The sequence below is a fragment of the Pleurodeles waltl genome, chromosome 5 (assembly GCF_031143425.1).
Source record: "Pleurodeles waltl isolate 20211129_DDA chromosome 5, aPleWal1.hap1.20221129, whole genome shotgun sequence".
Lineage (NCBI taxonomy): Eukaryota > Metazoa > Chordata > Amphibia > Caudata > Salamandridae > Pleurodeles > Pleurodeles waltl.
Window position 1 is genome coordinate 203,734,980 of NC_090444.1, and position 14,843 is coordinate 203,749,822.

Here is a 14,843-nt window from a genome sequence, read left to right on the forward strand (position 1 = left end):
GGTCAAGCTTACTTTTTTGCCTCAAATCTAATTAGGTTCTAACCCTGTTGGCCTTCTGTAGTTCATTGAAAGATGAGCAGAACTCCAACTTCAGTACCACCTTTCTTCCTATTCTCTTCTTCAGTTCTATCAATCTGTCGTCCTACCTTGGTGAAGAAGAGTCTGACACCATCTGGGTAGAGAGGAAGCCTGCACCTACTACATGAGAGTTGCCTGTTTGCTTGTGCTGCTCAATCTCTCAGCCGCATCGATCAAGAGGCTGTTGTTCATTATGGCTACCAGCTTGGGCCTGTGGGGCTTGGACCTGGCATTGTTCTCATTGTTTCCAGTTTGTGAAAATGGAAACCTCTTGGCCGGCTATTATCATCATCCTTTAGGGTTTGCTCTAGGGCTCGATCTTGGAACTCATTTTTTAAATAACATTTTGGAGTATCTTGGAGAGCATATGCATGGCAAAGGCATCTCCGTTCACCTGTACACAAAGTTGAGCATCCAAGTGCAGTTGCTGATCAACATACATCTTCTAAGATATAGGATGAAATGGATAACTGAGTAGCTTGTTACCTTCTTACCTTCTTAAACGTAATCCTTCCAAAACTGACTGATCGCCCCAGCTTTCAAAGTATTTTCTGTCGCTCCCTGGATCACACTGGTTAGCACGCTGGCTTTTCCCTCTTCTGTGAAATCTCTTGAATTTACTCTGGACTCCACACAACTTTGATTTGACATTAGCAGACTTGTCTTTGCACTTGTTCTCCCACTTCTGTAACTCAGCAGAATAAAACCAAAAACTATCTGAAATTTGCATCGCCATCAATCAACTGTTCAATCTAGGCTGGGTAACTGTAATGCAATCTTCCCCTCCAACATCCTTGCTCTCCCCTCCAATGCGTGTTCTCCATTGTGCCTAAGTCTCATCTCAGAAGCAAGGAAATGTGATTACATCACTCCAGTTCTTCACTTTCTTTACTGGTTACCCCTAAACCTTTGAGTATCGTTCTCAAATTTTGTCATAACGGGATTTCGGGACAGGCCACCCCAGCACCTTCTCGCCTGACCTTTGTAATAACTTGCCCCTTAAAATCAGAGTTGCCTAAATCTGTACTATTTTGCAAGTCTTTTAGCTGTTTTCTTTTCTGTAGTGAACGCCTCCTGCTGTCTCTATCCCATGTCTGTTCTCTGAGTTCTGTTGATAATTGTAATTAGCAGGTTTTGAGAGAGTAGGTTGCCCCATAAAAAGTCTGGAAAAATATAAGCTATGAGAAAGCATTTTAAAGTACAGTTTTTCAAACAGGTTGCCAGGAAGCCCTGTATTTTAAAGGCAGCTCTGAAAGCCTTCGATTGTGAAGGGAGTTCTGGCTGCCAGCTAATAAATTAAACTAACTGGAGTGTTCTACACACAAGCGGCATCAAGTGACCACCATTTCAAATTGGTGATGGGTATATGTCCACTCTAAATTGCATACGTTAGGAAGCCATACTTCAGTCAGTGAAGGTGGAGAGTGATGCATTTGGAAATATGCTCGAGAACATTTTGTAAAAGAATGAGGCCAAATTGTGCATATAAGAAAAACAATGTGACGGACAGTCATGAACTATAAAAATACTTACATGAAGTACCAAATTTGGTACTCCATGAAATCTTGATCTCGACCATTTTTACAGTTTTTGGGGGGCGGGGGAGAGTTCCAATACGCCCTATAGCAGACTCGTCTTTTTGAGCTTACAGTTTTTTTGTTTGCTCTTCCTTGGAAGGACAGGTTTGCCACCCAGTGTGCGATTCCCTCCCCATTACAGTGTTGCCACCTGGGTGGTCTTACCCCAGCCCCACCAGCTTTGTGACAGCAAGCCTATTTGTGCGGTTCTGCAGGCCGTTGTTTGAGGAGAGGCATACTGATGTTAAGGGCACACCAGTTGTGTGATTCACAAACTGTGACTTCTACAATTTGTGAGTTGCTGCACTGCGTGAAAATCAGTATTAGCTTCTGGCACATGGACCACAGTAGGGACATTCTAAGCAGCACTGCCACTGAAGATGGTGAAACTGTGACTTCATATTTTTTTTTATAACACCCGCAAAACTATTTGTCACCGAGCAGTATACATTTTACGATCCTTTAGTACACTTATGACCCAGTGTGTAAACTCTCTCCTGAAATACAGTATTTCGTTATCCTTCTTTGCCTACTAAATGCGGTTGGAGATTTTTTTAATTCAGTACCTATAAACAGCACGTTCAGGTGTACATTGTTTCGTTCACTGATTAATAGATATGATTCTGCAGGGAACTATTTCACATATTAGCACCGCATTCTCTATTTTTAAAAAATGTTCCCGCGGTACAGTTTTCCACAAACAACCTACCCTCTCTGTAAAACTTCCATGACCACCTTAAAGTGGCCATGTCACAGAAGACCTGCATTAACATGAACAGCTCAACACAATGTGTTTGCTGTAGCCATAATAGGACAGAACGAGTCTGCACGGTATTAGCATCCTTTGAAAAAATGAAATGTTCAAGCGAATCATGAGGACTTCTTTACTTTTATTTCTTTACAGAGCTTGAAAACTTGCAGAGACAACTTTGGTCATTTTCCCGCAACATTCAAAATGCGTATGAAAGCATTGCATTTTCATTAAAAAAAAAAGAAAAGAAAATACATTCAAAAGTTTAAAGTGAAATATCAGCATCAAGTCCAAAATAAACCTCTAACGAGCAAAATGCAATAATCCAGAGCACCAGATTTTCATCCCAATTACTGAAGAATATAGAAATGTTTTAGTACAAATAAAATATGAAGGCATTCTCTTAATCACTGATCCATATCGAAGGTATCCAGCACAATACTTTAAATACAAAGCAGACTTGCAGACATCTCAAAGCTTTAACGTCCTTCAAATTCCTTTCGGATCTCGGCAATGTACGGGTGGTCTTTGCCGTGTGCAACTTCCATGATGGCGATGGCCTGAAAGTGGAAAGAAAGTACTATAACATGAGACTGTGACAGTAAGAAATAAGACAGAACACCTATTCTTTCTGGAGATCATAGACAACGTTTTCCCCATCTGCAGAAGTTATATCTTTTATAAGGCGCTGAACTTGAGCTCAGAACTATGCAGGTTAACAGTGACATTTCAACACGGGTATATGCCATCCCAGTGTATCACCGCATTCGCGGTTAAAACAGTGGCGTAACCACACTTGAGGCCCCCCCCCTGCAGAGTACCTGGAGGGGGGCCCCCTCTGCCCCTGGACTCAGGCAGGTGCCTGCCACCTGTGTACAGTGTTCTGTGCAGAGGAGGTGGCCACTGGAGCTCCCTTTCCCCATGCACCGCAGGGCTGCGGGGGTCTTTGCTACGCCACTGCAGACCCGGTTCCAGGAATTTATATCTGAATGGGCCAAGGGTGTGGTCAGGTGGCCAATGGCGGGCCCAATTTTTGACAATCCTGGAGGTAGCCTACAAGCACTAGACTTACACTATATTTTCTTCCAAAACAGTCATACAGAGCATGTGGAGAGTTATTTGAGAGTAAAAGCTGATGTCTATTCTTTTAAGGCCCAAACCTCATTATTACAGCAGGCCAGGCTTCAATAAAAAACACCTAGATATCAAGTGGATCATAATAGTAGTTGGAGTTTAAGGAAGTCACTGCAACCACACCCAAGCCTTTGCATCATTGCACTAAGTAAGACCGGCTATTTACTCCTTGCAATTTGCCCAACACCTATTTTTTTGCACACTGTGATCTTTGTAACTGTTTATTTTTCATGTTGTTCTTCTGCTTTCAATTATAAAAATGGGTAAAAAACAGCAACGCAGTTGGAACAAAAGAAAGCAGTATTCTTGATAACTGAGAGCAGTTGTTATGCCTGGCAATTGTAAAACTGGTAATTACAGTCAAAGAGATAAACGTCTGGGACGTATCACACAGGGAGACCCAGGGGCTTAATGACCCACTTTGAGCGCACTGAGGCACTATGGTACTTACAGAAGGGGAACCGCTATGATATTGAGAGCGCTGGCGCACAAGTAGAGCCAACGCTATCTTCAGAGCAAATACCCTCATTTTCATGGGAGTTAGGCCCCATGCAAATGAGGTACTGGCCTTACTTCTGCGCGTGCCCCATGAATGCAGGCGAGGGGTAAAAAGACCCTCAGGATGCGCACTGACAATATGCAACAAAATGGTAGTGCACAATCTGTATGCCACCTTAAGCCAGCCTTCTGGAGATTGCCAAGGGGCCACCATGGAATCTCCAGACCTCTCCCTTTAGGCACATGCAGACACTAACAGCCCCTGCTTGCAAAGGGATCTCTCTTCCTTCTTTACATTGCAGGAAGCATGACTCTTGTACTGTGAAACACATAATTTCTATACTTATAAACAGCCACATTGCATTTCATGGAAAGCGCTGTTCCCAGTGCAGGAGGAGGCATTACTTATTAACTGAGTGTGATTCTCCCTGTTTGGGCCCAGCGCAGCTTTTTATAGGTGAGCAGTGATGCAAACAGCAACAGTGCTCCCTATCTGTAATATAGGCCTTGTTGTTCTTTAAAAACTCTCTTACAAACTAATCCATACATAAGTTGGCTGTGAGCTCCATCTCATTTGCTAAAATGGTCAAATTCTGTTTCCAGTCATTGTGCGACGGAAGGTGTGAGGAAAGGAGATAGTGTTTAATTTTAGGCAGCTGAGCTTCATCGATCATTCATTGGTCATTGTGATATATATATTCTAGGCAGATTGAGCTAGGGGGATCGAAGCACTCGGAGGTTGTAGGCCTTGCAGTTTTTAAGGCCCTGTTTGTGAATAGTGAAAGTCCATGCTTGTGTCTAGTATACAGGATCTACATATGTATAAGTGCTGTTTGAGTGAGTATGGTACATGTGTGCATGCCTGTGGTGTTTTGCGCATGTGTGTGACATGGCCATTCTGGTGTAGACGTTTCTGTGGGCAGCGTCTGTTTGGGCCTGGTGTGTGTGTGTGCTTATGTATTGTGCCTATGGGTATTTATGCATGTGGTGGGTGCTGGTATGTGGTGTGTTTGCGTTCATTAAACACTGGATGGGTGTGCAAAATAAAACTGATAAAATTATGCAATAACTTATTTGAGGCAAGAAGACAGTATTATTTTCTGAATGTGTATGTGTGTTGCAGTTTTGGGTACTGAAGGTCGAAGGACAACATGCTCTGCAGCTTCTGCACATGAATTATGGTTTTCCAATGAATGGATACTCTGTGTACAATGCAGCGTATACTTAATACAGCTATGTTAAAACGAAATATGTGCAAAATTCCATCTGTTCCATTTGGTCACATTTCCTAACAAGTGTTTGATTACTTTTTACATTTCACTGTATAGCACTAGGTTTGATAAGGTTTGATGTTAGAGCAAGAGGTCGCACAGCTGATGATTTGTGGCAAATGTTTAGCGTTGTCAATTTTTAAATATACCTATGGAATGAATTATTTATTTGTGAGGCACGTTTGGATAATTCGCCTTAATGCCACCATGGGTAGATCATGCCATATTGCATAACTCTTGGTAGCTCTTTATTGAACTGAATTTTGATGAGTACCATTATTAGAACATGTAAAGAGTAAGGCCACTGCAATTATGCAACAGGGGAGGACCACCTTATGCTGCGGGTTGACTAGATTATGCACCAAGGAAGACAAATAATGCAGCATAATGTGGCACATTTTGTGATAATAATAATTCATTACTTTGTCATTTTTTTACACTTGTTATCACTAGCTGGGCATAGGTTGCACCTCACTAGTGCAAGTTTACCACCAAACTATAGCAATAGGCAACAGTAAAATGACCAGGCAGCCTTTGCAAAGGGCCTTCAACTGTATGGCAAAACATGTTGCAGTAATTTTAGCAACTTTTGAAACATTTGAGCCAGAAACAGTTTTTTAAAATCTGCAGAGTTTAACTCATTTAATGGAATATGTGGGAAATCCACAATTATGCAGAAAACACCATAGAGGCAAAAACTGCATAATTCTATTGACTATAACATGGGAATATGCAATGTACTGTGACAAGATATCAGAATATAAAATGTGCACATTTATAACCCTGCCACACTGGTGAGAATAAATCTAGCGCAGCACAACTTCTTACCTGAGATAAAACAGTTATTTACTTTTCCACATCATCTGGCAGAGAACAGACAGGTGCATATATTCTAGTAGGCATTGTTATTCAACATTATGGCTGTTCATCCAATAAGGCATGAACTTACTGTATCTGAATAATATAATGCATGCCCCATTCTACAGTATATTACTGCTCTCATCCTGCACACACTAACCTATATGACACTCTCAGAACGCCCCCGCAGAAACAGCAATAATTGAGGTGCAGAAGGCTATTTATAGCTCTGGGCCCTGGTCCACTGCCCCTGCTGCATCATTGGCAGGTAAACCCCTGTCTCTCTCATCGATACACACCTTCCCACTGCAGCTTGCCTCAGACATGACCTAGGGTTGCCATTGGGCTGTTTTCTTTTTACTGGCATGACTAGTATTTTAATGTTTCAGACAGTACAGAAATTGGCAAATCATCTAAAGCCGGTGTTTTTCTCTCTATCAGTACATAATTAAAACAGCTATTATTAAAACAATGCACTTGAAAATGTATTGTAGATGTTCCTTGATGACCTGTGACTGATAATTTATCTAAACAAAGTGAAAATAAACTACAACGTTTGTCCATTGACATGGAGGAAGCATTTAACAGGTGCTTTCTCTGTGGCCTCTTCTGCTGTGACTTGGAGGGCCAAACGTAATCTTTGGATGGGCCTGGCCCACCTGCTATAACCAGGCCAGCGCCTCTGGGTTAAAATTCTATTTATAAAAAGGCGAGGTTGGTATAAGAGCAAGCCTTACAAACTGAACTCTGATTCCCCAAAGTGAGCATGCCCCATTTTCGATACAACTGTAATCGTGGTTCACCACGGACAGACAAGTAGGGGGCAGGATGCGCCTTCCTGATGACTGTGCTTGTCTGATTTTCACCAGGTCAAATCTGGCGCAAGCGGGCTGAGGAAATGGCACATATCCACTGTTTTCTAACCTCAGAAAGGAGAATAACATTTGCTTTTAGCACCTATTATTTCTTCGGAAATGTTTAAAGAATAATGATTGCAAATTGAACACCTGGAAAATACTGAACCCAAAACGGTATTTGCGCAATTTGTGTTTGATACACTGAGCAATTTGTGGCGATCATCGATTCGGGATGATGCACATAATGACAGCAAAAAGGCGGCCTGAACCACACAATGGAGTTTTTTTTCCCTACATTTGTAACACAAAAGGCAACACCAAGTGAAGATCAGCGGTCTATTTATCCCTGTGTGATCACCAATTGTCAAACAACAATCATCCCAGACACACACCAACATCTCATCACCTCATGCACTCTCTTTCTCACTCTTTCACATCATCAAGGCACAGTTCCACACAGTCAAAAATGTCAAATCAGGGCACCTCCATCACGGAACAGTGTGTGAAGAAACTTGCTTGTTGTGGAGAGTTACTGCAATGGAAGGTGGGACAAAGTAAGGGTAGCAGTCAACAGAGTAATGCTCATTTTGTTGGTCTGGTAAATGTAACAAGACAGAAGGGGCTGATGACTGGTCCAGAGATAAAATGAACAAGACATCCAACAGCTTAGCCTGTAACCGGTACATATTGCGGGTGCCACACCAGGCTAAAAACTTGCCCCAGTATCTGGCATAGCCAAACTGTGTAGAGAGACGGTTGGCAGTAAGATGACATCAACAAAAGGTGGAAGGTAAAACGCAGTCAACTGTTGCTGTTCAGTTTCCATACACTGAGGTGCAGGTTGCACAGGTTCAGATGCAGGACTCTGTCCTGCTGTTGTTGCAACAGGATATCCTCCTGAAGTGGTAGCTTTATTGGAGGACAGATGATCATGTCCTCAGTTTTAGGGTACTTCACTCTTCTTGCCCAATCTGGAACCACTAGGATGACTTGGGGCAGGAGAGGCAGCAGCTGAGAGGCGTACAGGATTCCTGTGCACACCTTAGTCCAGAATGTGCCTCTGAGAGACAGCCTCCTTGGAAACTCCCGCAGGCAAAACTTTTGACACTACACTTTCTCTGTGGTGCCGAAAAGATGTAGCCAAGGTTCCCTATTACTGGAAGATGCTCTGATGCCACCTTGGTGTTTGACTGCCATTTGTGATCCGCCAGGCATCACCAGCAGGGTTCATCTGCACTGGCGTTGAAAGATTCCTCCTTCAATGATTCAGCTAGCTTTAGAGACATAGGGCCTCATTCTGACTTTGGTGGGCGGCGGAGGCCGCCCGCCAAAGTACCGCCGTCAGAACACCGCTGCGCGGTTAAAAGACCGCCGCAGTAATTCTGAGTTTCCCGCTGGGCTGGCGGGCGACCACCAGAAGGCCGCCCGCCAGCCCAGCGGGAAACCCCCTTCCATGAGGATGCCGGCTCCGAATGGCGGTCAAAACCGCCAGAGCCAGGCTGGCGGTAAGGGGGTCGGAATCCCCATGGCGGCGCGGCCTGCAGCGCCGCCATGGAGGATTGCCCAGGGCAGCGGGAAACCGCCAGTTTTCCGTTTCTGACCGCGGCGGTACCACCGCGGTCAGAATGCCCATGGATGCACCGCCAGCCTGTTGGCGGTGCATCCGCGGTCGTTGGCCTGGCGGTAGTCTACCGCCAGGGTCAGAATGACCCCCAAAATGTCTCATGGCACAGGACATAGAACTCCACCCAGCAAAAGCTTGTTGCAGTACCTCATGGGGGTGGTGCTATCCTGACAACCTGAACCAGACACTCCCCCACCCCCTCTTCCGGATGGATGATAGGAAATATTTCAATGCCAGGCAAATGTCCTGCAACTCCAACAGGTTGATGTGGAACAGGTTTCCACCAGAGACAAGACAAGTGTCCTCTAATCTCCATCTCTCCCAGATTACCTCCCCATCCCTGCTGCAATGCATCAGTCAGCCCCTTCAACTCTGAAAAGGGGGGGAGAGAGGGATGTAAATCCAGTTCAATTGCAGTTAAGCAACCACCAGTGCAGGTCTTGTGCAGTCTCCTCCAAAATCTGGATGCAATTTAACGGATTCCCTTGGTGCTGGGCCCTCTGAGTCTTCAGGTTCCACTGCCAAGCCTGCATATGCCATGAGCAGAGGGCCCGGAAGACTCAGAACCTCTGACTGAGACCCAGGGTTGATGCTGAAACACTGGGATCATAGTTGAATGCCCTGGACTTGCGATGGAGGGAAGGGCCAAAACTGCACTGTATCCAGGATGGCTCTGATGAACTGGAGCTTCTGTGAAGGCCTCAGTGTGATTTCATCACATTTATAATAAACCTCAACAATGTTGTCTGGAAGTGGTCCAAGACTGACTGTGCTGAGGTGCCTTCTACAGTCAGTCATCAAGGTAGCAGAAAACTGGAGTCCTAATCCTCTGTAAGTGTGCTGCAAACACTGCCAGCCTGAGGTGTGAACACCTGAGGGACACTGGTGAGGCCAGAGGGTAGCACAGCTTATTGAAACAACTCCTGGCCTACCTTGAACCCTGGGTAGTGTCTATGGAACTGCAGGACGGATACAAAAAAACAGGCAGGTCCAAAGCAACCATCCAGTTGCCTAGCTTAAGGCTAAACAAAACATTGGGCAACATAAGCATCTTGAATTTATTCTTCCGCAGGAAGGCTTTCAGAGGGCAGAAATCTAAAATGGGACTTATGCCTCTGTCCTTCTTTGGAATGAGGAAATAGCAGAAGTAACAGCCAGTCCCTATTTGTAGGGACAGAACCCTCTTTATGGCTCCTTTGGCCAAAAGATCCTGAATGTCTTGGAGCGTGGATGTGGGTTGAATATGCAGCAGGTCTAAAAGGAATGGCAGGGAAGTAGGGCATAGGCTCATTGAACGACCCAAAGGAACCACCTGTAGACTGTTACATTTTGCAACCCTTGGAGGAAATGTCTGATCCTGTCCCCTTAGTGTGCCACTAAGGCTAAACCAAAGCAGCCTGGAGGCTGATGCCGAAGAGGCGAGGAAGTGTACTGCCCCTGTTGGCCTGGACTATGTCTGCTTGATCACTACTCCTGAATGGATTTGGGTGCCTGGTGCAGGGGTGGTGGTCCCTGGCAGTATGCCATCCCTCTAGAGTACCCTTAAAAGGGGCAAAACTGTTGACAGTACTGTCTTGCAGAAGTAGAAGGGGGGAGTAAGGAACGCACTGCAGCCCAGCTTTCTTCAAAACATCCCAACACTGAACCAGCCTTCTTGCCGAATAGGCAAGATTCACCAACTGCCATATCCATCAGAGGCCTGCACATTACCAAAGAAGTGTGTGGTTCTCATCCTAGTATGCTGCCGAAGCACCACACTTAGGCCAACTGTTCTGCATAAGCAGTCAGTAGTGTCCAGCCCAGAAGGGATGATATCTTTTGCAGCATCCTCACCATCCTGGATGATTTGAGCCAGGTGGGCACAAAATTGTTCAGGGAATGCCAGCAAGATCTCAAACTATGTCCCATAAAGCACTGGAATATCTCTGCAGCAAACAGCTGGCACTGACTGACCACAGGGCGAGGCTGGCCACAGAAAACATCAGTTTCCTGACTGCTTCGATTAATTTTGACTGTCTGGGCAAGTTAGAGACATTGAATTGAAGTTCACCCTACTGGTAGAAGCCTAAACAACCAAACCTTTTGGTTTAGGGTGCTGTGTCAAGAAGTCAGTGTCACCTGACACTGACCTGTGACATCCGGCAGCCTGCCTGTTCACCGGAGGACAGAAACAAGGTTTAGACCAGGTCCATGAGGGTGTCAGTCAGGGCTTTATTTTATGGTAGTAAGGGTCTGAAGAAAGGCTGTCCTGGTTACAAATTTCTTTGCAACATTAGTCTTGATTTCCATATTTAGCAGTTGTAAATTCAACACCTTCACTGCCTGTCTCAGTACCACAGTAAAGGCTAGGTGGTCCTCTCTTGTACTGATGGCCCAGTAAAGAACATAACCCAGTGTCTGGGATAGTGTCCAAACCACTGGCCTCCTGCAAGTCCAAGTATAAATTGTCATCATAGAGCAGGGGAGATAACCAGCCTCATCTCTGCTGTCATCTCCAAAGGCTGGTTGACTCTGATCAGAGTCAGAACCGAAAAGTTGTTGGAGAGCTGGGGTGTTGCTCCAAGGAAAAGCCATGGTTCTGGATCAAATTGCACCAGAACTGGATGTGTCGGTACGACTTTGGGACGCTACCTCAGTTGGGGCTGAGACAAATTTGTCTCTGAGTTAGATGGGACTATTGGAGCAGGGTCTACTTCTGGCACCAGTTCTGTAGTGAGGCTGGTATGGATTTGGATGCCGAGTTGGAAGTCACCTTCGGTGTCAGAGTGGAATCCGAAATAGATTTAGGAGGCACAGATAACGCTGAGGGTGGACCCACTTGATGGACCGGCTGGGGGCCCCAGTGAATCCTTGGGATTTGAAGGAGCACCAGAGCAAGCCAAAAGAGTAATAAAAATGCACAACCAGGGCAGTTAATACATGCAACAGTTTTAGTATTAGCACCACATATAAATTGAACACAAATTGTGCCTGCTCCATTCTCATTGTAGTATTTGTGCTAGTTTTATTGCTACCGCATGCATCAAGATGACTCCTTTAGATGCTTTCTCAGCGCATTTTTAACCCTGTCTGATTTTAGCCAATTATTCTCTTCAATTATTTTTTGCTTAGAGCCTGAAAACTTTAGCATTTATCCATGCTATTTCACACTCCTTCTGTCTTCTTTAATGTTTCTTCAACCATATCATTACCTGCTTCGTTCCCCACTTATCTACTACCCCTTCTTCCTTTCTTTATGTCCCAAACAGTCTAACATGTTTTTAACCCACCCCTTCTTGCGTACTTCTTCAATACATGCCATTCAATACAATCTTTCTTCTCTGTTCAGCTTGTCTCTTCATCTTTTAGACACATCTCAGCCATCTCTCCAACTTTACAAATGTTGCTACTCAGAATTCTTATCCTACCCGATGGCACTTAACCAAATAAAGGGTTATCCACTCAGGCCATTTTTGACCCCCAATGCCTGTGGTTGTATATACTTAATCAATGACACGCGCACCTCTTCCTTAAATGCACTCACTAAAACCTAAAACGGGTATAAAATGTCACAATGCTTACTGGTCTGATGTAATGTATTTCTTTTATGATTGTTTATGAATTAGATTTTTCAATGTGAAAACAACTCAATGTAGTTAATTCGGGTTTGAGAAGTTGCTAAACCAACTTTTTCAACTTTTCACACATTTGTGTTCTTTTCATTCCCTGACCTTTCAGAATCACTTCTGAAGCCAAAAGTGTGTCTTGAGATAGTGGAACTATGTATTCAGGGAGTGGTGCGCTGCTCATAAATCAGGAGCAAGCAAACTTGTGTTCACTTTAAAGAAACTGCCTTGTTATATTGGTGACATTATGCTCGGGAAGTCCAATACTGAACAACAGTGTGACCACTCACACGATTTCCTACACAATAATTTCTTCACGTTCCTTTCTCACCTTGCAATATGGGTTGGAGCATTAGATGTGTGGTTTATACATCCATAGGACTTGGATAGTATTTTAACTGCCTACATCGCTCCCTTTGACGTCGGTGTCTGCACATTTGGGGTTCAGCCTGAGCCATGTGGACCCAGATTTAAGTGGGCAGCTGCCTTCATTACTTCCAAAGTAGGAACTTCTTTGGTGGCAATTCTGGTCATGCTACCATGTTCCAGGTTTATATGGGTGTGGCATGACAATGAGGGAGGGCATTGCCATTGGTCATATGACGCAAACTGTACCCACTTTTGAGTTTCATGAAAGGTACCCCAATCTTCTACTGACAGTAATGCATGAATTAATAGAAATGTGTACAACACAAATGAAATCTTAACCTTTTAGCCTGTTTCTTTAAATTCACCTCCACAGCTAGTAGAGCCTTCACAGACCTGGCAACTTCTAAAGCATCTCACCATATGAGATGTGGGAGCCTGTCTTTGGGCTGAGCTCTACATAAGAGGCACTTTTACCCTCTTCCTTCTCCCATCACCAAAAAAACAAGCATTTGCAAAGCCAATAGGTCTCGCCTTTGGGGCCAGTTAGCAAAGCAACTTGTTCTAGCTATGCTAGAAAGCATTCTTGATGTTGTGCAGCATAGCATTTTACAAAGGAAAAAAGCCATGTAAAGACAGGCAGGTCATTTTGAAGGCATGCATACCAAGCATGCAAACACATGCAAAATAACAAGAGCGTTTTTTTTCCCCGATTGCCGATCCTCAACCACAAAAAAAGTAGCATGTGTGGGAGGGATGCAAAATGAGGAGGGGAAAGAGCATGGGCGGAACAATGAGGGAGGACATAGCAAAAACTGCAGGGGGCACACTGAGGAGGGAAGCAACATGAGAGGGGCATGAAACAAAAGGGAGGCACAAGTGGGAGGAAGCACAACGATGGGCGCGGGGTAGGAACATTGGGGGAAAAAACAGATGAGAAGCGCATGGGCAAAAAAGTAACGCATGTGTGTACAGATAAGGGAAAAAAATGAATGCAGAGCACCCTGGACACGGATTGTGCTGGGAAACGCATGCAATAGCATTGAGTGCTTAACTAGAAAGAAAAAGGGAGTCCAACAAAAATTAGCTGTGGAAGGACACAAGTAATGCTTGCATACTACAAGGGAGGGCCAAAGTTACAGTCGAAGTAAAGCTCACTCAAGCCATCAGTTACAAGCAAGCAAATGAGTGACAATGAAGGCAACCAATGGTAAGCAATGATCCGCCTCTACGTCCACTGTAAGGTAACAAAAGGTCCTCCAAGAGACAGCGCAAGCACTGTCCTACGCAAGACCTTAAAAAAAACCTGTATTGGACAACAGCTGTGAAAAGCCTCTACAGAGGTTTGGAGCATACATTATGTTCCACCTTGTGATATAGGCTCTCCACCGAGTGACAGTGTTGATATTGCGGTACATGTAGCGGCACTGTGTTTGTTGCCAGGTCTGCGTTCAGCTGAAAATCCCTTTATCCTAAAGGATAAGATTTCCCATCAGTACTTGAGGCATGGAAATTACCAAGTACTTCCCTCTCATCTGCACAAACGATGCAGTTAAATGACAATTCAAAATAAGAAAATAAATACCTTCTTTAGCGCCTTGATGCCAGCCGTATTATGCTCTAATCCCATGTACAGCCTTCCCAATTTCAGCCACATGGAGGCAACGTTCAGCGAGTATGCAGGGTAATGTTTGCTGAAACATAAAGATAAACATTTCATATGCCGTCTGATCTGCAGCACCATACAAAACACATAAAAGTCTCAGCTGTGCAAATAAAAACTCAAGCACTTGAATACAGCAACGCCGTTTGGAAAACTCGCTCTGGGGTAACAAAGGTTGAAACATTGCATTGCCTCAAAAAGAAACCCAAATGTGAATGGATGAGCAGCAATTTACATACTTTTGTTGATTCTTCCTTTACTGATCAGCAGTGAAAATATGTTCTTTTCGCCCTTAACTAGCACGTAAGATGCCTGGGCAGACATCACAGTCTCCCAGAGATTACAAATTGGGCCGCCTTAATGATAACATTAAAATAGATTTGATTACTTAAAGATGCCACCAATCCATGAGGAAAACGAGTATAAATAATTACAAATCGCATATTTTGAAAAGGGGCAGTTAGAAGAGAAGTTGGCATGTGGTCGAGTGGTTTCCGGATGCACCACTTTATGCGGACATTTAAATGCTAGCTTTAATTGTGCATTCAATAATCCTGGCAT

At 44.2% G+C, this 14,843-nt stretch overlaps 1 protein-coding gene across 1 annotated transcript in view; it reads right to left on the bottom strand.

The window, feature by feature from the left end:
* Positions 1-2,525: 2,525 nt before the first annotated feature.
* SMYD2 (SET and MYND domain containing 2) overlaps positions 2,526-14,843 on the bottom strand; it is a 203,154-nt gene continuing 190,836 nt past the window's right edge. The window contains exons 11-12 of the mRNA XM_069233900.1: positions 14,205-14,313; positions 2,526-2,966 (exon numbers count right to left, since the gene is read on the bottom strand). Of these exons, the coding sequence (XP_069090001.1) occupies positions 2,886-2,966; positions 14,205-14,313 (190 nt within the window). The 3' untranslated portion in view covers positions 2,526-2,885. The remainder of the gene's footprint in view (positions 2,967-14,204; positions 14,314-14,843) is intronic.